The following is a 24,385-nucleotide window of genomic DNA, read 5'->3' as shown; positions in this document are numbered from 1 at the left end:
CATAGGGAGTTCAAATCCATTATGGATTACTAAAAGTTTACCTCGAAAAGTCAAAATCTAACATCATCAACAATGAAAAACCCCATTTCTTCCAGTCTTCTAGACCAGACCACATAACCTGTGTTGAATGGAGCGTCCTCATTAAATGGGACAGGCGATTAGAGACAAGTTTGTATCAAGATGAATCCATATTTATATGAGTAAAACAGTGATCAAATGAAAGTGCCTTTTATAAGATTAACAGTTTTTCCCAATGCAATCACAGAATCTTTTATATTTCAGGAAATTTAAAAATATATTTGCATGATGAATAAGAGAGCTAGGTCTATGATCTGTGTGTCGGTATAAATGACATTATCTCCAGGGTACAGTTTGTTGTGGTTCTGTGGATGTTTTAATGAAAGATGGGTTGAAGTCTCTTAGAGTAAGTGAAGGAAGCAAAGAGAAACTCAAGTGTATTTCTAAGAAGCACAGCTAATGGATTTCCTGACTGTCGGGACACAGTCGAAAGGATGCCCCATGGTGAACAATGCCCTGATGAGGACCTTTCACCTCAGGTGCACTTTGTCCCCTGGATTGTTCTTAGATGTGATTTTATGTTTCCTGTGACAAACACTTACATTCAACTTATAAAACATGTTATCCTTGCTGGATGTCAGAACATAGCTATAGAACCCAATCTGGTCAGTGCACTCCAAATCTGCATATGGCCTTCTGTCTTGCTTTCATGCTTTCCCAGGTATAATCTATCTACATATGTGCCAGGCAATCGTGTTTAAATTGCTCTGTCCTGAGAGAGCTCTGGGAAAGAGCTGCTCCGTCAATATTTAGGATTACTTACTAGCATTTATTTATATGCTTTTCTGAACTCAGACATCCTCCCTTGGATCATTGCTTTGCTTCATTCATGCACAAAGCACACTAAAACGGAAGTGAAATTGTCTAGAGCATTAGACTATAGTCCATTCATTCTTTAAAGGCCTCAAATTCCAAGCCTCACAAATACAGATCTACATAGGTGGGCAAAAATCAACATTCCCAAAAATCTGTCAACTACACCTAAATTGTTCGACTTGTTTTTAAGAAATCAAGCTGAGCCGGGGATGATGACTCACACCTGGGATCCGCCACTAGGGAAGCTAGGGCAGAAATATCACTATGAGTTCAAGGTCCTTTCTACTAAAAACATTAAAAGGCCAACCAACTAACCAACCAGCCAGCCAGCCAACCAACCAATTAACCAACCAACCAACCCACCTTCAACCAAATGACAGCAAAAATAAAACTGGAGTTACACATGCTTATAAACCAAATCACCACCAACAGGAACTTCAGCTATGTCAGTTGTACCAGCCAACGTTATTTTCAGGAACTCTCTCAGTAACTAGGGTGTTGTCCACTTCAAAATGGATAGACCCGGCTCTGAAGTAAACATTACTATTTATATGAGTATGCAGGCACCATGTCAGAGTAGACTTGAAGGGAGGTTTTAGAAGAAGTGAGAAAAGCCAGTACCAAGTGCTGCTTTCTCTTAGTCATGATTTGATCTCCACCCCCTTCTCCTGCCTCACCTACAGGAAGGTACCAAGGTTCTCCCAAACTTCAGCCCGATATAATCTCCCAGCCAGCCCAGCATCTTTGCTGTCATTGGATCTGCAGGTATTGTTTTTACCTTTCTTGCAAATAAGCAGAGGCCCAATCAGACCCGAGTTGAAATCCTGGGTCAGGTTTTCATAGGAATAGTAGATGTGGGTGAGGCATGGTGGGTCATCAGGTGTGGGCCCGCTGTCCTCACTGACGATCCATTCATAGGTGTATTCTTCTCCAGGAGCCACGGCATCATCCTTCTTCTCAGCAGGGAATGTGTGGTCTGGGTAAGAAGCCCCTGGAGAAATGACAGCCACAAAGACATCCAGAGTTTTCAACCACTTTCCAGTGTGGGGAAAGCAAGAGATCTAGCTCTCTGCAGATCACTTGCCTTTCATAGCAACTTTATTCTCAGAGGGATCACACACATGCCATAGACACCAACCTCTGTCCCCATATTTACACTCCACAATGCACTGAGGGATAATTGTTACTAGCAAAGACTAGTTATGGCTGACCAAGTTAGTTTTCGGGGTATTAGAACAACTGTTTGCATGTAATCAGAGACTCAATCATGTTTTATCAATAAACCACCTCATAATACACGAATCAGTATGTTCTCTTCAGAGTTCTTTACAAGTCATGCTAGCTTACTGTTAGCATGAGATGTGTATGCTGTTTGCATGCTGTTTTGTGTGGATCTGAAAAAAATATAATGTCTTCTTTTCCAGGGCAATCATCTTTAGCCCTGGTTTTGTTTGTTTGTTTATTTGTTTGTCTCTTAGCTGCACCTTGCCACTGGGTCTTTCTGGCTCTTCCCCACCCTGATGCTCCCTGCATCCAGCTCCTGCACGTAGTCTACTCCTTGGGCATATGAAGCCAGTCTGTCCCAGGGTGAAAATGCCTTGCTTCACTGTGCAAAGTCCCATTGAAAACCTCTGCATACCAGGCATCCCCTCCTGCAGCAGAGGGGTGATGTAGAAATTAGTCTTCCGCTTTTGAAGAAGAACCTAGATTAAAAAGAGTTTGGAGGGTTGAGACGTGGTAGAGATGGAGCAAGCAGAGCAGGAAGGGGAAAGGTCAGGGTCCTAAGCAATCGAGAGGGACTGGCTTCCTCTTTGCCAGAGACACTCTTCATTCAATTAGGTGAAGTTTTCTCTATCATCAGTTGATGCCAGGGTTTCTCTTTGGCATGAAGGTGAGACCATCAGAGTATAGGGAAACAATCCTGAAGTGTTTCATATTATGGGCAAAGGGCCAGTGGGAACTATTTTTTCCTGAAGTGATTACACTTTTGAAAAGAGAAATGCTTGGTCTTTCTAGCTTTCTCTCTCTCTCTCTCTCTCTCTCTCTCTCTCTCTCTCTCTCTCTCTCTCTCTCTCTCTCTCCCTCCCTCCATCATCTAGTTGTGAGTCTCTGCATTAGTTCCCATCTACTGTAAGAAGAAGTTTCTCTGATGATGAATGAGCAAGGCACTGATCTATGGTTAGAGGAGAATGTCATGGGGAATCGCTTTACTGTTCCTTTAGCAGAATAATAGTAGTTATCACCAGGGTTCACGATCCATCCAGCCTTGGGTTTCTGCCACCTCTAATCAGGAAGTGGTTGGTTACTACCATAACATTTGCACCACTATTGTACCAGTATGTGTTGCAGGCAGATCATTCTCTGCTGTAGGTTGCAGAGTTTGTGGCTGGATAAAATTGATAATTATTTCTCCTCTGGTAGTTAGTCAGTAAGGGTGACTGCTAGTCTAGGTGGGCACCAGCTCAACTTCTCCATGTTCAATAACATAAATAAGTTGTATCTTCAGCAATTACCGTCTTCAGCCTTACCATCAGATATGTGGAGTAGCCAATAGCCTTGGCAATAGCCTGTGATACTGGTGGCAGGGCAGGATCATGTCAGACCTTCCTTCACCTGTAGGTCTGTAGTCTGTACCACATCTGAAAAGTTTTATTTTTCCCTCCAAGTTCTCTTTCTGTCCCCATCACTTTTGAGACCCAACAACACATGTTAACATGACATTATATCGCAGTTCGAGAGTGTTCTGCTCATCTTCAGTTTTTTTTTATCTAAATGGGTTTTAAAATACATTAATATGCTGTAATAATTTCCTCACACCCTCTAATGTATTGTTAACATCACCTGGTATTCTTTTCATTTCCGGTTAAATTCAGGTATTTTCTAATCTTCCGTCTCTCTCCTGATCACACTTGACTCTCCTTCATGGCACATAATGGAAAGACTCAAACACAGTTCCCTAAGTGTTAATATTGAAGCACTGCCAACCTCCCTAACCATCTTCATAAAATCTATGCGCTCAAAATGTGGCATGAGTTTTGATGGCATCAGTACACATCTGTGTTCTCCAGGTACGAGCGAGAAACAAGGCACCTTGCTTGGTCAACTCCGGTGGCGGGTCTTGTTTGCTGCTGTGCTGTATACAGATGCGCTGGGTAGGGTTCTAAGCACGGAAGCCACACAATGGAAGAGTTGAGAAGTTATATCTGGATTTGCTTATTTCACAAAATCCCTTACATTGACCACAATGCCACATATGATGGGTGGACCCAACTTCTCTCTGACCTCATGATATGTGATTCTTACCGTTTACTATGCATCCATCCCCCATGCCTCCTCCCTGTACCCTAGACATGCTCAATGCTATCTCACTCAGGGTCTCTGCAGATACAGTTCCTTCTGTTTAGAGTGTTCCTGCTCCATTATCCTTTAGATAAATGCATGCTCACCTTTCTGAAGCCAAGACAAATACCAGATACTTCTTCCCTTATCTCTGATTGTTTTACATATATTTGCTTTTATAGTACTTATCATAATTCATAATTAAATACTTGTGGTATATTCTTTTTTGACTGGGTTACAATGATTATCATCCTGCACATTTTGATTGCTGGAGTGTGGATTCCTTAAGGGAAGGGGTTAGACCATGTATGCTTAGCATCTTTGGTATCTTCCATAGCACACGAGAAGCATGGAATATATGCTCAATCCATGTTTGCTGAAAGGTCACCAACTCATAGCTAAAATCTGTTAGGATTGCAAAATACGAAAACAAATTAAATGCCATGAGCAAATCTGGATGTATTATTTAGGACCCTACATCAGTGATTGCTCTTTTAAAAACAAACAAAATGCAAATCTCAGCAATCTGGGGGCATAGGTAAATTCTGACATAAAATCTGGCTGATCTGGAGTCTTGGCTGTGGGTAGTTTGTTTACTTTCTGCTCACTAGTTTCCATTACAATAATTTTTTTTTTTTTGTCTAACTACTCACCTCACTATCACTGGTACTTGAGACTATGACTCATGTTCTAGAGTAAAAATCAACAATTGAGTGTATTACATCTATCCCATCATAAAAGGTTGAACGCTAATACCTAATATTTACTATCAGATAAACTCCCACTCCAGCAATAAACAGGATTTGAATGTTAACAACGATCAGGGGCCAAGGAAAGAGAAAATCTTAAGTAACTTTCTGTGAGTTATAATGTGAACTCTCAATAGAAAAGTCTCTGAGGAAGCGTCTCAAAGGACAAATGGGGAACTTTATCTCTGAAGGCTCTGAAGCAAACACAAACAGGACTGATAAGGTGGACCACTCTCCCAGTTCAGGCTTTCTGCAACAACTGGTAGGCCTGTGGTTCCTCGAGCTGTCCTGCATGAGGCGTGCATGCTGCCCTCTACTAGGTGACTCTTCCTCCACAGCCTCATGGCTTAAGACATGGTGTTTCCTGAACTAAAGCTTCCACTGGCCTAGCTGCTGCAACCCCACAGAGGATTCCTATAGTGGGAAGTAGCATCTTCCTTCTGTCTTTACAGCCTCGCCAAAAGCAGAAATTGGCCTATTTTGTGGGGTAAGAGGTTGTCTGATAAGATGTCTGCTTATCTTTTAGATTTCCGATTAAATACAGCTCACTCCTCTGACTTCTATGCTGCACGGTGATGATGGTCTTTTTTAAATTATTTGATTGGTTTTGTATATGTATATGTGATATGTAGGTGTGTGTGTGTATGATTGCATGTGTGTTCATGGGCATCATGTGCCTAGAGGTTGCTATGAGGTATCTTCCTCAAGGGTTTCCACCTTATATATTGAAGCAGAGTCTCTTACTTGAAACCAGAGATCTAGATACTCAGCTGGATTTAAGGATCCCCAGTCTCTACCTCCTAAACCCCCTAAGCCCTGGGATTACAGGAGGCCACCATAGCCACATCTCCAGTTGGGGATCCAAATTCCTCTCCTCACACTTGTGTAATAAGCATTTTACACATTGAGCCAATTCCTATCACAATTTATGATTAAATATTTGTTATATTATATGAATCACGACAGGCTAGGCTTTTCTGCTAGGCTGAGGGAGAAGGCATACAAACCTTGACATCAAAATCAAAACTTTTGGGTTGTACTCCTGTCAACTTGGCAAGGGCTCTTGATATTCCTTTAAAGCCCTTTATCTTAAATTAAGGTAAAATAATTCCTTTTCTAGAGATACTTTTTTTATGCGTTATGAGGACTATCATAGAGAGAGAGAGAGAGAGAGAGAGAGAGAGAGAGAGAGTCTAATCTGTTTGTATTCCGGACACAGGGTTTCCAGGGTCTTCCTTCATATCCTAAGCTGTCTTGTCAATCACAGTCCTTCCGTCTCAGCTTCTCGAGTCTGAGCATTACAGATCTGACCCTATGTTTAGATGAAAAATATTCTAGTGCTCTTGTGTTCTAACACATCTGAGAAAGACTAGATTGGGTTGGTTCTAGGCTTCTATAACAGAGTTCCCTAGCTTGGGTGGCATCTAAGCAAGCCATTCTTCATGTATCTTAAGGCTACACATGGATTTCAACATGATAGTGCTCTCATGAAGCCCTCCTTGGTACAGGGGACCTCATTTCATCTTGTTCTCAGGAGGCGCATAGAAGCTGAAGGTGCTTCACCCTAAGTTCCATTTCTAAGGGTACAAAATTTATCATGAGAGTTATGACTCTATGACTTGAGTCCCTCCCAAAGGTCCCACCCCTCATATGGTCTCATCAAGGATCAGGTTTCCAACATATGAAAAAATAAAACACGCACATGGAATCTACATCAGTAATGTATCTATTTTAAGGTGAGGAAAATTGGTAATAAGACAATATAACTGCTTATAGTCTGACAATACATTTCTGAGCGCAGGGAGGATAATATAGTGTCCTTGTTTCTCATAAGTCCTCAGTCCTTCAGTTTAGTTCAACAATGATTGCCACGACCCTCACCACCACCCCAAGCATCCTGGGCTCTGTGCCAGGTGCAGATGCAAGAGACCAGGGTAAACACATGATGCTTGCAATGGCGTTGACCTGTTTTTTTTCCCCATGACTATTCAATTCGGAGGCTATAATCATGACATTCTATTCTGCCTGTCCTGAAGAGGAACTTGTGTAAGAATTGCCTTCTAGGTGTTTGACTGATTTTCCTGTGTCATCAAATTTATTTGTGAAAGTTTAGTGGCTCACACTCAAGTGTAACTCCCAGTGAGTTTTAAAAGCTGTACAAAACAGAATTCTGTGTCACGCATGCAGGTACTGAAAAGGTTGCTATGGCAACACAAATGGATATCCAAAAGAAAAATTCCACTTCTCAATATAATGTAAGATAGCGTTTTGTATGCTTGAATGGTAATTTTAACTGTTTAAGGGGTGAATTGTGGGCACCAGGAAATACATAGCAAACAATATGGATTTGTACATGGGATGAATGTATCCTGTGAGTACACACAGGACTATCACTAAAAGTACTAGAAGATAATTTATCAATGCTTTTATTCTTTTCATTGCACACCATTTTACATCCAGAATAAAACACAAGTGCTATATTTCTCATTCTGTAACCTACACAATATGAAATAAAATAGAAACAGCCATTTAGAGGAAGCATTTGTGAAGTGTGTGTGTTTTTTTTAAATAAATCTTATTTTGACTTTGTAATCCAAATAAAGTTAAAATTCTAAATTGGAAAGAAGAGAAATGGACAGGATGGGTTGTGGCAGAACATACAGGTCCTCGTCCATCCTGTGGCAGAGTAAACATCTTACACAAGAGGTCTCCTTCATTTTGTATCTGCTTAGTTCTGAGCTCTGCTCAGTTCTTTCTTGCTCAGTCCAGTCAACTTTATAATGAGTTTATCCCCGTCATGCTGTATGAATTATTTTCAGAGAGACCCCCAGTACATTTTTAAGTGCTAAGTGGTGCATGCAAGCTTCAGGGAAAAGTGAAGTTCTGTAAGGTTCTGTTACCCTTCAGGCTACTCACGCATTAGCTGTTATTATTCTTGAGTGAATTTCCCTCTCCTGTTTATTAAACACAGTGAATGCCCCTGTGCATGCAAAGAAACAGAACATTCATTTGGAAGCTATAAATTGGACAATGGGCAAATTAATGCTGGTTTTGTATAATGAATTTGATTCTGCTGCGTAGACATATGAGGGTTTTTTAAAATGGAAAATGCTGCTTTTGTGCTTTGTAAGAAATTTTATATTAATCATTATAATTTGTTTCATACTTGGTAAAAAATAAACTGTGTTAAGAATTTGAATGTTATGAAAATTCTAAAGAACTACCTTTTTTGTTTGATTTAAGTTTTATTGCATTATGATGAGAAATGATACATAATTTCAACTTTTCTGAATGTGTTAACATTTAAAACATATTTTGAGTAAATAGACTTACATCACATTCTTTTTTCCTTTTTGTACCCCAACTCCTCCCGGAGAGCCCCCCTTCAAAACCTGCAATACCTTTCATTTTGTACCATATTCTTTAAACTTTATAAAATATAACAATAAAAATATTATAAAAGTAGTTTGATATAAAACAACAATCAATTGAACAGTCTTACATAGATGCTTATCTACAGCAATACTGAAAAAACACACGTTTTTCTCAATATAAATTTCAAATCACTCCAAATATATTAACTGTATGATATTTTAAAATAATATATCACTATTAGTTTTTTAAATGAGCATAAATAAAGAAAGTCTTTTTGTTTGCTTTGTTTTTAGTAGAGCTTAAAGTCTTGGCTCTTACTGTGGTACACACACAAAATAATAACAGATTTTGGACATTGGAGTTCATTGTAATAAGTCTGTATTTGAATATCCCTCACATCACCAAAGGATTTTACCTCATAGTAGATAAGCTAAGAGTTGACAGTTCTGCTGCACCAAGGAATAAATTGTAGGCACAATTTTTGGATACAGATTTCAGGCTACAGTCAAAGCTATTTGATTTGAGTGATTGTCGTCATTCTCAGCGCGCAGGGAACAGATTACATTCATTTAAGAAATGGCATGTGTGTTAAGATGGTCTATCCATGAAGTCATTCATCAACTATTTCAATGAACAATGGTTCTGCTTGGAGGGTGGCACAGATGTTAGGTGAGGGTAAGGTTCTGGTTCATTGGCTGTGATGATTTTGAAAAGCATTCATCTCAAATAAGAGTAATTTATAAACTCCTCTTCTTCAAAATTGATACAATAATTATAAATATCAAGCAAAGCCTTCAGTCTCACTCCTGTTCTCTTATAAGCCACCTCCCAAATTAATTGTCTACATTTCTTTTGGCTGTATAAATAATTTTGAGATATGTAAGCTGTTCTGAAAACCATAGTATAGTGTAAAAACATCAAATAAACAATCATACTAATAGAGAGGCTGAGATAGGAGAAGCTTGATTTCAAGACCATTATGTGGCACACAGCAAGATACTGTCATGTACAAACAAGCAGAAAGTGTATATGGATTATACAATATTGGACATATTTCTCCCATTACCAAATTAAAGAGACCACAGTATGACAGCTGACAAATTTCTAATTCCTCATATTTTTGAATTTCAATCGATATGCTGGGAATATTAATTTTCATATTAAAAGATATTAAGGATAAGTGATTGTTATTTCCTGTTACTTTTCTTGTTAGAGGTGGAATTATGTTTGTGTGAGTTTGTTGAAAGATTACTTTCTTGCTTCTTCTAGGGTGTAGTTTCCCCCTTGTGTTGGTGTTTTCCATATATTATCCTTTGTAGGGATAGATTTGTGGAAAGATATTGTGTAAATTTGGTTTTGTCATGGAATATCTTGGTTTTTCTGTCTATGGTGATTGAGAGTTTTGCTGGGTATAGTAGTCTGGGCTGGCATTTGTGTTCTCTTACGGTCTGTATGACATCTACCCAGGATCTTCTAGCTTTCATAGTCTCTGGTGAGAAGTCTGGTGTAATTCTGATAGGTCTGCCTTTATATGTTACTTTACCTTTTCCCTTTACTGCTTTTAAAATTCTTTCTTTGTTTAGTGCATTTTGTGTTTTGACTATTATGTGACAGGAGAAATTTCTTTTCTGGTCGAGTCTATTTGGAGTTCTGTAGGCTTCTTGTATGTTCATGGGCAACTCTTTCTTTATGTTAGGGAAGTGTTCTTCTATAATTTTGTTGAAGATATTTACTGGCCCTTTAAGTTGGGAATCCTCACTCTCTTCTATTCCTATTATCCTTAGGTTTGGTCTTCTCATTGTGTCGTGGATTTCCTGGATGTTTTGGGTTAGGAGATTTTTGCTTTTTGTGTTTTCTTTCACTGTTGTGTTTCAATGTTTTCTATGGTATCCTCTGCACCTGAGATTCTCTTATCTCTTGTATTCTGTTGGTGATGCTTGCATCTATGACTCCTGATCTCTTTCCTAGGTTTTCTAACTCAAGGGTTGTCTCCCTTTGTGATTTCTTTATTGTTTCTAGTTTCATTTTTAGATCCTGGATGGTTTTGTTCAATTCCTTCGCCTGTTTGATTGTGTTTTCCTGTAACTCTTTAAGGGATTTTTGTGCTTCCTCTTTTAGGGCTTCTAGCTGTTTATCTGTGTTCTCCTGTATTTCTTTAAGGGAGTTATTTATGTCTTTCTTAAAGTCCTCTATCATCATCATCATGAGAAGTGATTTTAGATCTGAATCTTGCTTTTCCAATGTGTTGGGGTATTCAGGACTTGCTGTGGTGGGAGAATTGGGTTCTGATGATGCCCAAGTAACCTTGGTTTCCGTTGCTTATGTTCTTTTTGTTTGTTTGTTTTGTTTTGTTTTTCTCTGTATAGCCCTTGTTGTCCTGGAACCCACTTTGTAGACCAGGCTGGCCTCGAACTCAGAAATCCACCTGCCTCTGCCTCCCAAGTACTGGGATTAAAGGTGTGTGCCACCACACCCGGCTCCGTTGCTTATGTTCTTATGCTTACCTCCCACCATCTGGTTATCTCTAGTGCTACCTGCCCTGGCTATATCTGACTGGAGCCTGTCCATCCTGTGATCCTGGTTATGTCAGCACTCCTCTGAATCAAGCTGTCTCTGTGATCCTGTGATTCTTGGATTCTGTGATCCTGAGATCCTGGGTGTGTCCAAGTTCCTGGGAGTCAAGCTGACTTTGGGGCCTTGAGATTCTGGTGTGACTAAGTTCATGGGACCTTGTGATCCTCTGATCCTGGGTGTGTTAGAGTGCCTGGGAGTGGAGCTGCCTCTGGGTGTTGTGGGGCTGGCTGCAGAGTTCGCACCCAAGTCTGCTCAGGGCACCAGCCCAGACAGACTGGAAGGAACCCCTGTCACTGATCTGGTGGAGTTCCTGCGAGCCTGGGTCCCACCGGTCCCAGTTACTCCTGGTGTTGGGGACAGATGTTGTGTCCTCCTAACCTCTGATTCTCTGATCCTGGGCATGTTGGAGACGAGAACTAACTTTTCATATACAGAATTTTGTAGTACTTAGATGCAAAATACAAGCTCTATTGGATTTTTTTTTTAAGTTTAGGACTCTAGCTTACTAGCAGGCGACTAAGTGTAATAGAATTTTAATATTAAATATAATTTAATATGTTTCATATAAGTCTAAAAATAATTTTGTAGTATAGTACAAAGCAACTCCACAGATAGATCAAGAATATAAATCAAATGAAAGAATAATATCAAGGATCTGGGAATGGAGTTCAGTGGGACAGTGCTTGTCTAGCAGTTTTGAGATACTGGGTCTCATCCTTAGTGTGCACATGCACACAGACAGACACACAGACACACAGACACACAGACACACACAGAGACAGAGAGAGACAGAGAGACAGAGACACACAGAGACAGAGACACACGAAGACATAGAGGGAAGGAGAGGGAGAGAGACAGAAAGATAGAGAGAAGAAAGAACAATAACAATATTAAGATTTATCATGAAACAGGCTTTCTTAAAATGATCACTCAAAATTTCAAAGTCTTTGGATCACAAAACTCTTTCATGACCTTAACCTTAGTGTAATGTATGCTATTTATAGACTTTTTGGAAATCAAATTAACTTCATTCAGATTAAAATTAGTGACGGAAAATTGGGGTTTTTAAAGTAGTGTGTGTGTGTGTGTGTGTGTGTTGAATATACACATGAGCAGGTACACTTGCCTGTGTATGGGTAGAAGCCAGAGAACATCTGAAGACCTGGTCACTCTTGCCCTTAGTCCCTTGAGACAAAGATTCTTAGTGAACATGAAGCTCAGGTGGTGACCAGCAAGCCTCACAGGCCATCTGTCCCCACCCCCCATGTCCCCCTTCCCCAAGCACTGGATGTTATGGGTGCTTTCTATGGGAGTTCTGGAAATTTGCATTCATGTCCTCATGCTTGTTGAGTAAGCAACTGTACCTGCTGAGCTGTCTTCCCAGACTCGATACAAAGCTTAAAATACCATTAGAAGGGAATTGTATTTCTACAAGTCAGTTTGTGTGTTCTGACAAACAGGGGAGGGAGCCCATTTTTAAGCTACCCGCAACCATAGAATCTCAAACCTATGTCTGTTATCTCTGCCCCCCACTGTCTGCCTGGTGAACATTTACTCCTGGGAGAAAGAATTTGGACTCTTACAGAGCTGGCTCACCATGTAGCTAGTTTATCCTCACAAAAGTAGGTCTAACTAGAGAGGTAGACAATAGGTGATGGTCAGTGCTGACACAGATATGGAGAAGTGTCTGGAAAGAGGAGGAAAGTATTTCAACACGGAGGGGTGAGGCACAAGAGACTTCTCTCTACATGAAGGAAACTCTGAACTAAGATTACATCTTGTTTTCTAGGGAAGTTTTTTTTTAAATTTTAATGTTTCCCACATATCTGTATTTACCATTTTTATTTTGAACTTAAAGGACTACAGGCATGCATATGCAATGCTATATGTGCTAGCACAGATGTGTGGGCACATTTTCAATAATTTTATCTCACCAGCGTTTGCTGACTGAGTAATGGGGGATCAAATAAACATTGGAGGAAGATGAACGATGTCACAAAGTCCATTCCCTCTGCAAACAGCTGAGCTGAGGGGCAGAGTCCACAACTCTTACCTTCTCCCACGCTGGGAGTGGAACTTGAAAGAGACTGTGTGGGCATGTTGCTCTCCTATCCTGCTCTGTATTGCTGAGCTCTAGTTTAGAAGCCCAATAAGTAGGCTCATCACTGTATGAATCTGGGGAACCTAGAAGAGATCCCTGGGCACCCCGTCTCATCCAGGAACTTGCCAATTGTCCCAATTTCTTTCTCTGTTGCTGTGATAAAACACTGACCAAAAGTTTGCCTCAATTACAAGCTACCATCCATTATGAAGGGAAGCCAAGGCAGGAACTCAAGGCAGAAGCTGGAGCAGAGATCACTTAGAACTCTGCTCATGAATATGTTGCTCTGGCTTGCTCAGCTTCCTTTCTTTATACAGCCCAGGCTCACTGCCCAGGGATAGTACCATACATAGTGAGCTAGAATCTCCCATATCAATTAACAGTCAAGAAAATGCTCCACAAATAGGCTGACAAACAAATTGAATGAAGGTAACTCCTCAACTGGAACCTCCTCTTTCCAGGACAGCATAGATCTTATTGCCTGAAAAGCTGAGTGTATTAATTTATTTAGTAGCTGGCTTTAAAAAAAATGTTTGCTCACCCTGCCTTACCATGGGGTTTGTTTATGCCTATGAGAAGCCACAGGAGCAGGGAAGAGAAGCACAGTAGCCATGGAGTTCAAGCACAATCCATTTGCCCTGCACTTATCCGCCTGGTGATGAGTCTTGCTTGTACTTATCATAGGAACATTGACTTGCATCTGTCTTAAACAATCCTAGAATGTATTGTTATTTCCACTTTAAGATGAACATATGGAATGGAGAGATTCATCAACATGAGGTAATTTTCCAACCCACCTTACCAGGAACAGGAACCCAACACAATCCCAGTGTTTAGATGACTCTAAAACCATTTGTTTTCCTCTCTGAAACTGAAAGCAGTTCAATTTTTATAATTACAATTTTCAGGAAAAGAATTTTCTCTAAGAGTGTATGGTTAACAACAGCAGTCTTAATATTTAGCAATGATATTAAAGTGATCTTCTTCTCCTATCAGAGGGTTAATAAGTTCATCTTACCTTCTGAAAATTTACTGTATTTAATCCCTTGAGGATGGATGCTTAGTGGTTTGTCTGCTTTGTTTCTAAAGTGAACTTTAATGATGTCGCCAACTTCAGCGTATAAAGTAGGTCCAAGAAGTCCTAAGGGAGGAGAAGTTTGAAATTGCTTATATTCAAGATCATGAAAGACACAGCTACTAAGCAAGAGGAACATGTAGAAAGGTTCTGAGATGATTGTTGTCACTCCTCCTGGTCCTGATGTTGGCTTGCTTCTCTTGCATCTTTGCTATTCCATCAACTCCATTATGACTTATCATATAAGAACTGAAAGGCGAATCCTTGGCCTCAACCCAAAGAGTTGAGAGATAGTTTGCCCCAGATTCTAAATCACATAAGCAACAAAAGGCAAAGCTATGATTTAAACTTTAGTCTACCAGACTCTAGGTACTGAGTTTTAAGCCATCTCTTTATACAGCACCTCACACCTTGCATCCATCCATCCATCCATCCATCCATCCATCCATCCATCATATACTAAGTATTCATACTGTCTTAGATATCATCAGTCTGTGGTTGATGCATAGATGAGAAGTAGACAAGATGAGAAATATCAAGCGAAACATTCTAACAATCACACAGGTCTTTAATTTTAAACTGGAATAACATCAAGGAAGATGCCTCTCAGAAGAGTGAAGATGGAAGGGTCGTGTATCAAAAAACAAAGGCAGCTCTAGCTGATGGGAAAACTGCTGCTGTCGAGCACTGCAGAGAGAAGTCTGCTCCAGGCTTGTGACTAGGAAGTGGGTCAGGGCTGCCAAACACTTTTCTGAGAAAGTGATGCTTTCTATGAGGCACAAAGACCGAGGAATGCAGAGATGGGTGAGTGAGATCAGCAAGTGCAAAGGCTCTGAGACAACGGAAAACTTGGCCACTGAGGGAGCAATCGATGGCCACTGAAGCACTTAGTAGGTAAGAGAGCAAGGCATTGAAAGAAACACCATAGGCATCATCATCTTCGGTCCAACTGAGGGTCGGGTAGAACATTTGGAATTTTGTTTTTCATCTGATAATAGTGAGGCTGTTAAGTTTTTTCAGCAGGATACAGCATGACCCAGACTTTTAAGATGTTTTTTGTTTAACTTTTCTGTTGCTTTTCATTTAACTCTGTTCTCTCTCTCTCTCTCTCTCTCTCTCTCTCTCTCTCTCTCTCTCTCTCTCTCTCTCTCATCCAGATTTTGATTTTTAAGTGCTGTCTGTTTCTTAAAACTGATCTATGGAGAAACTGGGGTAGAAACTAATAGAAGGCTCTGAAGGAGACACTGGTAAGATGAAGGGCATAGTGGAAGTCTTCCACAAAGAAAATACCAGATATATATGCTGGAAATGAAACCTTTGAGTTTTAGAACGTATTGGCTATGGAATAGGGGTGGGGCCAACAAGGTGTTTAGTGCTAGCAAGGGTCTGCCTGGGAGCTGTGTAGACAATGGTGACTTGCTATAGGATGGAAGATAGCATGTGATGATTCTGTTAGGTGTGTTGGTGTGCAGAACAATGGTCCTCCCTTCCATGTCGCAATGTCTTGAGTGATAAAAGGGACTGTACCTGTGATTAAATTAATGGTTAATTACGGGAGTCTGAGATTTTCCTGGGTCACCAGGTAAGTTTTACATAGTCACAAGGATACACACTAAAGGGTCACAAGAGAAACTTAAGAAGGAAATTAGAAGACGCCACTCTGCTGACTGTGAAAATGGCAGAAGGAGAAAACATGTCAACAAACACAGGCAGCTCTAAGGAAGGAAAAAGCAAGAGAGAGACTTCTCTGGGGGTTTCACAAGGGACAGAGCTCTGCCAACACCTCTCTTTAAACCCAATGAATCCTGCTCTGATCCTCCACATCCAGAACTGTAGCTGTTAACAGAAGAATAAGTTACTCATGTTTTGAGGCAGAGTCTTGTCATGTAGCCCAAGCTGTCCTGTCATACTCATGATCTTACTGTTCGGGCTTCCCAATGCAGGAATTATAGCTATGTGCCAGGACATCTGGCTGATTCATTTTTTCCCAAAGCACTAAATGTGTGGCAATTTGTCACAGCTCAGCAGAAGTCCGGGCTTCCTTGGTCCGCTCCCATCTCTCTATTCTGGTGCTGTCTCTTCATTCTCTGCCTATCTTTCCAGCCATTGCCATCCTGTTCCTGCCTTCTCCGTTCCTATCTTTCTGGCAACACTCATCCTGTCCCTGCCTTCTCTGCTCCTATCTTCCTGGCCACTCTTGTCCTGTTCCTTTTGTGGAAGCATCCATCTTAAAATTTATATTGTTTTTATGCCAGGAGCTTTTTTGTTTGTTTTTCTGTTGACTCTGGGCAAGATCATGGAGGCCACATTCTTTATGCCTCAGTTTAGAGATAGTTAACAAAGCTTGGTTATGAGTGTGGAGAAAAGGATGGAGAGTGGGGATTGGCTCACCCAGGGTTGGTCAGTGGCTCCCTGGCATTGCTGAGAATCCAGGTCTTGGAACTCCCAAGAAAAATATTTCCCTAATTCTTTAGGGGCAAGTTAAGACCCCGGCCTTCCTAGAATAGTCCAGATGGGTTCCTCTTTTGACTTCTGACCTTCTCTTCTTCTTCAGGGTCACAGGCTGACCCTGTCTTCTGAATGTTACCTTTCATCCTGGCTTACCATGGAAGCACGTGTCCAGGCTGCCCACAGGCCAGTACTTACTGGCAGCACTGTCACGGTATTTTGTTGTCCTGCCTCTCTTGCATGGTTATTTGTTTGTTGCTATCATATGGCAACAAATGCCAGCTGCCAAGAAAAACCTTCCTAGGTTATTTGACCCAGTAAGACCTCTTACTTCAATGGGCATTTTGACAGTTTGGGGTATTTATTTAACTCCCTTCCTGCTTCTTTATAATTACGGCTCAACGAAAGGATGTTTTCAGAACTGTGACTCAAATACAGTTGAGTCCACGCAGTAGACCCAAGGCTGAGGAGCTTCTCCTACCCCAGCCACAAAGTCTAAGCCCTTTCCACTGATGGTTTGATGGAAGGGAAGGAAGGTTAGGGGAAGGAGTGATGTACCTTACGGCTGGAGAAGACTGTGTAGCCAGTAGCCAGTCTCATTTAGTTGAAGAATTGGCAAGAGCATAGTAGATGAGTTAATCGGATCCTTTGCTCTCAGCTGAACAAAGAGTTATATCACACAAGACAGCCGCAGTTATCAATTAAAGCTCATCTGGGGACATGGATTTCACAACCTCCGTTAGAAAAAATGTGGAGATTCAATGCTTTGAAGCCCAAGTTGGATTCCTGAAACTGCATCTGGCCTCTCCCAACTGTCTAGGTGTCCAAAAACCTAATTAGGATGTCACCTTCAGACTCTACCCTAAACAACTTCCTCTGCTTTCAATTTAGTAAACTAAGTCTGGGCTCCTGTTACTGCAGGGCTGAAGAAACATGACTGGTTTGAGCTCAGCTAGAACCACACCCCAAGTGTTTGGAAAAGGAAACACACAGGGAAGGTAAAATAACACAGGGCTAGAGCTAGGCAGTACTAACTAGCGCTCAGTCAGACCTCAGCCAGATCCTCTGCACCTTTCCTTTCTCACCAGCTCTGCATCCTTGGGAGTTTAAGAAGGGACTGCATAAAAAGAGGCGTTCCAGTTCCCCAGTTGCCCCACATTAAACATATACTTCAATGCACAGGCGCTGACAGGAAACTAACGTTTGTTTAAAGTGAAAGGATTTAAACAAGATCCAGGCTGTTCTCACCAACCTTCAAGATCTACTTCTGACTAACAAGGCTGCGACACGGGAACTCACTACAAAAGACATCTGACAGGACATCTGTCACAGTGGTCTCTCTCTCTCAGAAAAACTACCGGTGCCTTCTTCTGTCAGTTCAAAAGTCTCCAGCCTGGCCATGGCCCTTTCTGTCGATGTGCATCCAGCACAATACATTGCCAAGCAATGACATCGATATTTGGTGAACCTGGCGAAAGCCACAGAGCATTCAGCTTTGAATACCTGCCTTCTCTTCTCGGCCTGGTGAATCTGTTCTCATTTACTTACAAGTTACATGGTTCTTATGAATCTATTGAACACACTCAACTCTGAGCTGGAGTATAACCGTAATGCCCCACCCTGGGACTCCCATCGAGGACAGAGACTTTCCACTTAAGGAACAGCTTTTAATGGCAGCACTTCCTGGTTCTTCTGTATCTAGATCCATCAGTTATCCCCTCAGGTAGCTTTTCTATGGAATCAGTAAACATCGCATCCCTGGGCTGCACCCAAATATCCTTGAATCTCTCTCTCATTGATCTCCAGAACTTCCCTGTCTTCTTCCCAGTCAAACCCACATTTCAGGAAGAATTATTCTTTCTGTCTGTTTCCATTTCTTCACCTGCCATTCACTCCCTGTCCTCATTTCTCAGCCCACTACTACTGCAGAATGCAGGCTTCATGGCCCTCTCCATGAGTACCGATTGCTCTTAGTGCCATTTGTCTCTGCTTCCAGGGAATCTCAGCCTCCACCTCTCCTCCACCCTCTCTAGGAAGACTTTCTTAAGCTTTTTGGTGACCATTGCTTTCTTGGCTTATCCCTTGGACTCTGTTGCTCCTTTGAGCTCTGTTTATAGCCTCCTCTTCTCATTATATTTCCCTTGAGTGATCTTGTGTCCCCCCCCCCCCCCAGAGCTTCCTTTGTAACCTGGTTATGATGTCTCCTGGATATTTGTATCTATCTAGCTCAGTTCTCCTACCTAAAAGCAAAACTCCTATACCCACCTGCTCCTCCTTTGATAACACTAGGTAGACATTCTACATTCTACCCCAGACTCCAAATCTGACCTCATTATCTTCCCAAACAAGCATCCTTCTTTTTTTTTTTTTTCAGTTCTCTTTCTCACTGAGTGGCACATTCTACATTGTACACAGTACATTCTATATTCTACGACTCAATCCAGAAACTTTGATGTCAGTCATAATCCCCTTCTCTTGTCTCCATCCAATTAAGTACCTGTTGGGTTGATTTTAGCTCCTAAGTATCTTTGGAATCCATTTAATGTTCTCCACCCCAGCTTCCCCGCTGTCTTGTTTCCTGGATTGGCACCAAAGCCACATCACCATTTTCTCTGCCCGTGGACTTGCTATTCTCTAATCCAGCTTCCAGATTTGGAGAGAACAAAGCTTTTAATTAATTTTCAGTTAGCATGGGGAACAATGGCATTTATGATGGCATTTTCCTACATGTGTGGCATTGCAATTGGTTGACACTCATAAAGTAATATTGAAAGCTGTACCTAAAGTGCTAATCTGGATCCGACTCTCTCCCACTTAAATGATCTCAGTGTCCCTCTATTTCCCTCAAGACAAAGCTTTCACCTTTTAATGTAGTTCAGCATGTTGTGGTGACCCCCCCAACCATAAAATTATTTTCATTGCAACCTCATAACTGTAATTTTGCTACTCCTATGAATCATAATGTAAATATTTGTGTTTTTTGATAGTCTCCCCCGTGAAAGGGTCATTCAATCCCTAAAGGGTTTCAACCCAGAGTTTGAGAACCTTTGATCTAAACCCTCATGTTCTCCACTTTTGTTCTAAAATGCATCTTTATATCCCCACCCACACCCATGTTTGGCCTCCCAATACCGGCTTTCTCTCTCTCCTCACCACTAAAGTGGAGAATGTTCCGTATTGTTCTTCCTTAACACTGTGCCATGATGTTCCATTCTCAGTCATCTCTACCAGCTGGCAGATGACTGAAAGTCAGAATTCACCTTTACGGAGCCTCAGATGCGGCATTCCTAGGTTGTGATCATTAACAGAATACCTAACTGTCTCTTTATTTAAAAGTAAATAAATATACAAATCATAAGGCACAAGAAGATAAAAATGAGCAAAAATATTGTGTCGACATATCAACAATATTATGATAGGCCTGCTCTCATGGAGACCTAATTCATAACTGGAATAGCAGCAATAACAATAATGTAGCTAACTTCTGTTAAGCTCTTGTCATGTTTGAGCATAGGATAAATACTTTGTATTCATTAAACCTCACAGCATCTCTAACAGGCAAGCACAAGTTCAGGGTGCTGGGAGTATACAGAAGAGAGGAAAGATACTTAAGCCAGGCTAGGGTGGGGATCCAAGCTCTGTCCTAAAGGACATGGCGCCTGGGTAAGTAGCTGTAAAAACCACAGTTGTGGCTGACTTTGGAGAGGAAGGGAAGGGTGGAGGCATTGAGAGGAAGAGGTAAAGGAACAGAAAGATATTTTCATTTTTCTAGATAAGATTTACCTGAAAAATATTCTGCTGGTGATTTTTTTTTCTGAAGGAAAAGACTTGATTTGAGGAAGAATTAAGAGTAAAAGAGAGGGCTGGAGAGATGGCTCAGCGGTTAAGAGCACTGACTGCTCTTCCGAAGGTCCTGAGTTCAAATCCCAGCAACCACATGGTGGCTCACAACCATCCGTAATGAGATCTGGTGCCCTCTTCTGGAGTGTCTGAAGACAGCTACAGTGTACTCACATGTAATAAGTAAATAAATTAAAAAAAAAAGAGTAAAAGAGACCAGCAGACGCAGGTGAGAGCAGGAGGTGGAAGGGGTGGGGCAGGAGAAGAGGCAGGAGATGAGCCTAGGATGGATAACAGACCATCACCAGGCTGGGGGAAGGCGAGCAAACTAAAGGCAAAGAACGCAACTGGAAGATGCTCTCCCTGGAGATGACCGCTGTCATTCCTGGGAAATAGGTTCATATAGTTAACATCTCAGAGCCCTCAATAAGTTAGTGTTTGATTAAAGAAGCACAAAAGAAAAAAAAGAAAGAAGAGAGGTTTCCTTCAAATGCCATAGCTATTGGAAAAGCAGAGGATCAAACCTATGCAGCTCCTTTGAATGGGTACAGGAAGCTGGATAGAAACAATAGCAAATTCATTCCGTTAGGGCACACCAGTGCCTAGCCAACTAAGGAAAGTCTAAGTTTACTTTGTCTACTCTTGTGCTTGCTCATAGTGCCTAATTCACACAGAAGGTGCTCACCTGTGGTTTGCTAAATGAATAAACACAAAATGAAACACTGAAACTTTTTGTTTGGCTTTATTGACCGAGGCTAAAGGCATGGCTGGCTGTGTAACATGTGATCTGTTCAACTCCACATTTCCCCATGCTCAGAAGAACTGCAGTTTGGTTTAAATTTCACCATCTACAAAATTCTCAATAATTTGAAGGAGTCCCCTATTCTCACTGGGTCTGAGCATACATATTATACTGCTGGTGTTTGACAAAAACATCGCATATCCTATAATGGAAGATAACTAAATGAATATTTAGTTACTTATTGTGGGGTGTGTTTGTGTGCTTGTATCATGGTGCATGTGTGGAGATCAGAGGCCAACTTGAAAGATTAAGTTCTTTCCTTCTACCATGTGGGGCCTGGGGATGGAACTCAGGTCTTCAGGCTTAGCAGCAATTACCTTTAGCCACTGAGCCATCTGACCAGTTCACAATGTACATACTTTAAGTATAAAGAATACAATATTTTCCACGAAAAATTATATTTAAAATAAAAACTACAGGCTGTGTCTGGTGGCACAGGCCTATAATCCCATCTAGTTGAGAATCCGAGACAGAAAAATCACAATTCATAGTCTTCCTCAAAGACCTTGTCTCAGAATAAAAATTTATATGTAGACCAGGGATATAGATCAGTGGTAGAGTTTTATTTATTTATTTATTTATTTATTTATTTATTTATTATATATGTAAGTACACTGTAGCTGTCTTCAGACACTCCAGAAGAGGGAGTCAGATCTCATTACAGATGGTTGTGAGCCACCATGTGGTTGCTGGGATTTGAACTCCGGACTTTTGGAAGAGCAGTTGGGTGCTCTTACCCACTGAGCCATCTCACCAGCCTCCCCCCTTTTTTTTCTTTTTCCTTTGCGTTCATTGGATTGTAGGTCCAAACACCAATATAATAATAATAATAATTTAAAAAATATATTTTGTAGGCTTACCTGAGTTGTTAGATCGTGGTTTTTCTTTCTTAAAATACTGCTCATACTCTCTGTAGACAATTTTCTTGAAGGAAGGTATAGAATTCAAACTGGAAATAAAGTACAGAAACGAACTTGAAAGTCATATAATATCTATCTATTTCTATTCCAGAAAGAAAGGTGTCTATGTGACTATTTTTGTTGAAGAGCAAAGTGACAGTATTTTATTGTATTTCCAAAGCCCAGGTTGTATAGATTTGGATCACAAGTAAAGTCAATGGGATAATCATTGGTCTTTTGAAAGACATTCTGCCTCAGTGTGCATGCTCCCATGAACACAAGCCCAATGCTTCTCTAAGTCTGCTCTTCAGAGTCAATTTTTTCTATAAAGGACATTAAGCTCGTCACGCAACCTCGAACTTCAGGTCTAAATTAAAAATATAAGTCACTGAGAAGTGTATGTGAACCGCTTCTCAGTGGATGAATCAGATATAATTTGGAAACATTTTCCACTTTCATTCCGTGGTTTTGAATGACTAGAAGGTGTGGTGAATTGGTGTCCATCTGATGGAGCCTGCCTCTAGTTGGGAAAGCAGAGACAGCAATAGGGCAAAACTCCGGGATTCGTATTAGAAAAAAAACCTGCATTGGGAAGATAAAGGCACTTCCTTAGAAGATGCAGAGGATAAACATCCAGGTTAAACCATTTCCTCAGCTTTAGCAGACCCAGTAGGTGTCCGCTCCAGTCTCTATGTCTAGAGTCAACAAGTTCAGGTGTCTTGATAACTACATCTTTCACAGGTGGGATGAAGACCCTGGGAAACTTCCTCTAGCAGTTTTCCCTACCGGTAACTTACCCACTTCTCTTTCCTTACCAGGGGAAGACCTGCCCACGTAGTGCAATGTCGTTAGCTAGAGTCCTCATGCTGTACATTTGATCGGAATTTGTTCATCTCTAACCTTGTGTTCTCTAACTCACACGTACCTTTGCCTTACCCCAGGCTGAATGCAGTCACTTGAACACAAGTCTGTGTTCTCTACCCCTAAGCAGGAAAATTGATGCTGGAAATAATGTTATTTTCTTTTGGGGCTGGGGGGGGGGGGCGTTCAGTTAATGGTACTTTCCTAAGAGTATGGGTGTGGTCTAGATTATTACTCTGAAAATGCAATCTTTAAGTCATTTAGATGTAATATTTCTCATTAGCATGATACCAAGACTGAATACAATGCCTTCCCAAACAACCCAGAACCAACAACAGCAAACTCAAAGGCTGATTATTCACTTATACTAAAACATTACACATTGCTTTCAAGATGTTACATTATTTTCTTTGGCTGATTGCTTTGGTGTTGCAACTGTAAAAGAGGAACACATCTTTCACAATCATTTAAACTTTGATGTCAACTAAAAGGGAAAAAATGCGTCAACCAGAAGGCTAAGCTTAGCATTTAAAATAAAAACACTCGTGGCTGCAAGCGCTATGTCGAATCTATGATTTGGGTAACTGCAGGCAGGTTTGCATTTCACCTTCCAATTAGCAAAATATATTCTGCAACTCAAAGTTAGGTTTGATATTATTTAAGCCTCCTCTTAGTTAGACATGCCTTTAAATGACTACCTTATGTGGTCACTAACATGGGTAATATTCAGGGCAGACCAAAATACCCAGGATAAGTCATTCCAGGAAGTAAACCAAAATGAGAGGGAAAAAATGAAGCCACATTAGGTAGCCAGGAGTAAGTCTAGGAAAAGTGAAAATACAAGTGTGCCTTCCCTTCCCTGTGAACCGACATTGAAAATCATTTATAGGAAGGCAACAAAATTAAGGCTAGAGTCACTAAATTATCTCCTTATAATGAAGGACATGGTGACAGCTTTGACATCTTTTTCTTTAGAAGATGAACCTGTGTCTATCAGGAATAAATATTATGTAACTAGAAGGTCCTTTCTTTCTTTCTTTTTTTTTTTTTTTTTTTTTTTAAGCAGACTGTTAAAAGGCTTAAGCTGAATGTACAGGAAGGGCTAAGAGGGCTGTGGAGGTGTGTCCTTTCAACTCATCAATACACTAAACTAACAAACAGGGGTGAAAACGGGTTAGGGGTTGCACCTGGAAAGAAAGCCACAGCTAACCATTCACACTGAAATTTCCACATCCTCAAAATGATAAATTATGTTCATAGAGACAAATTACACCCACACAACATTATTCTCTCTCTCTCTCTCTCTCTCTCTCTCTCTCTCTCTCTCTCTCTCTCTCTCTCTCTCTCCCTCCCTCCCTCCCTCCCTCCCTCTCTTTCTCTCTCTCTCTCTCCTCCTCCTCCTCCTCCTCCTCCTCTTTTTCCTCCTCC

General features: G+C 40.9%; 1 protein-coding gene across 1 annotated transcript in view; it reads right to left on the bottom strand.

Annotated features, from left to right (window-relative positions):
• Nucleotides 1–24,385, bottom strand: part of F5 (coagulation factor V) — a 69,158-nt gene that overhangs the window by 44,176 nt on the left and 597 nt on the right. The window contains exons 2-4 of the mRNA XM_085842554.1: nucleotides 22,058–22,146; nucleotides 14,051–14,173; nucleotides 1,673–1,885 (exon numbers count right to left, since the gene is read on the bottom strand). Of these exons, the coding sequence (XP_085698680.1) occupies nucleotides 1,673–1,885; nucleotides 14,051–14,173; nucleotides 22,058–22,146 (425 nt within the window). The remainder of the gene's footprint in view (nucleotides 1–1,672; nucleotides 1,886–14,050; nucleotides 14,174–22,057; nucleotides 22,147–24,385) is intronic.

This window comes from Mus caroli, unplaced genomic scaffold (assembly GCF_978045245.1).
Source record: "Mus caroli unplaced genomic scaffold, Mus_caroli_1 scaffold_1, whole genome shotgun sequence".
Classification (NCBI taxonomy): Eukaryota; Metazoa; Chordata; class Mammalia; order Rodentia; family Muridae; genus Mus; species Mus caroli.
The sequence above is the reverse complement of the archived record's forward strand: the minus strand, read 5'-3'. Positions and strand labels throughout refer to the sequence as shown.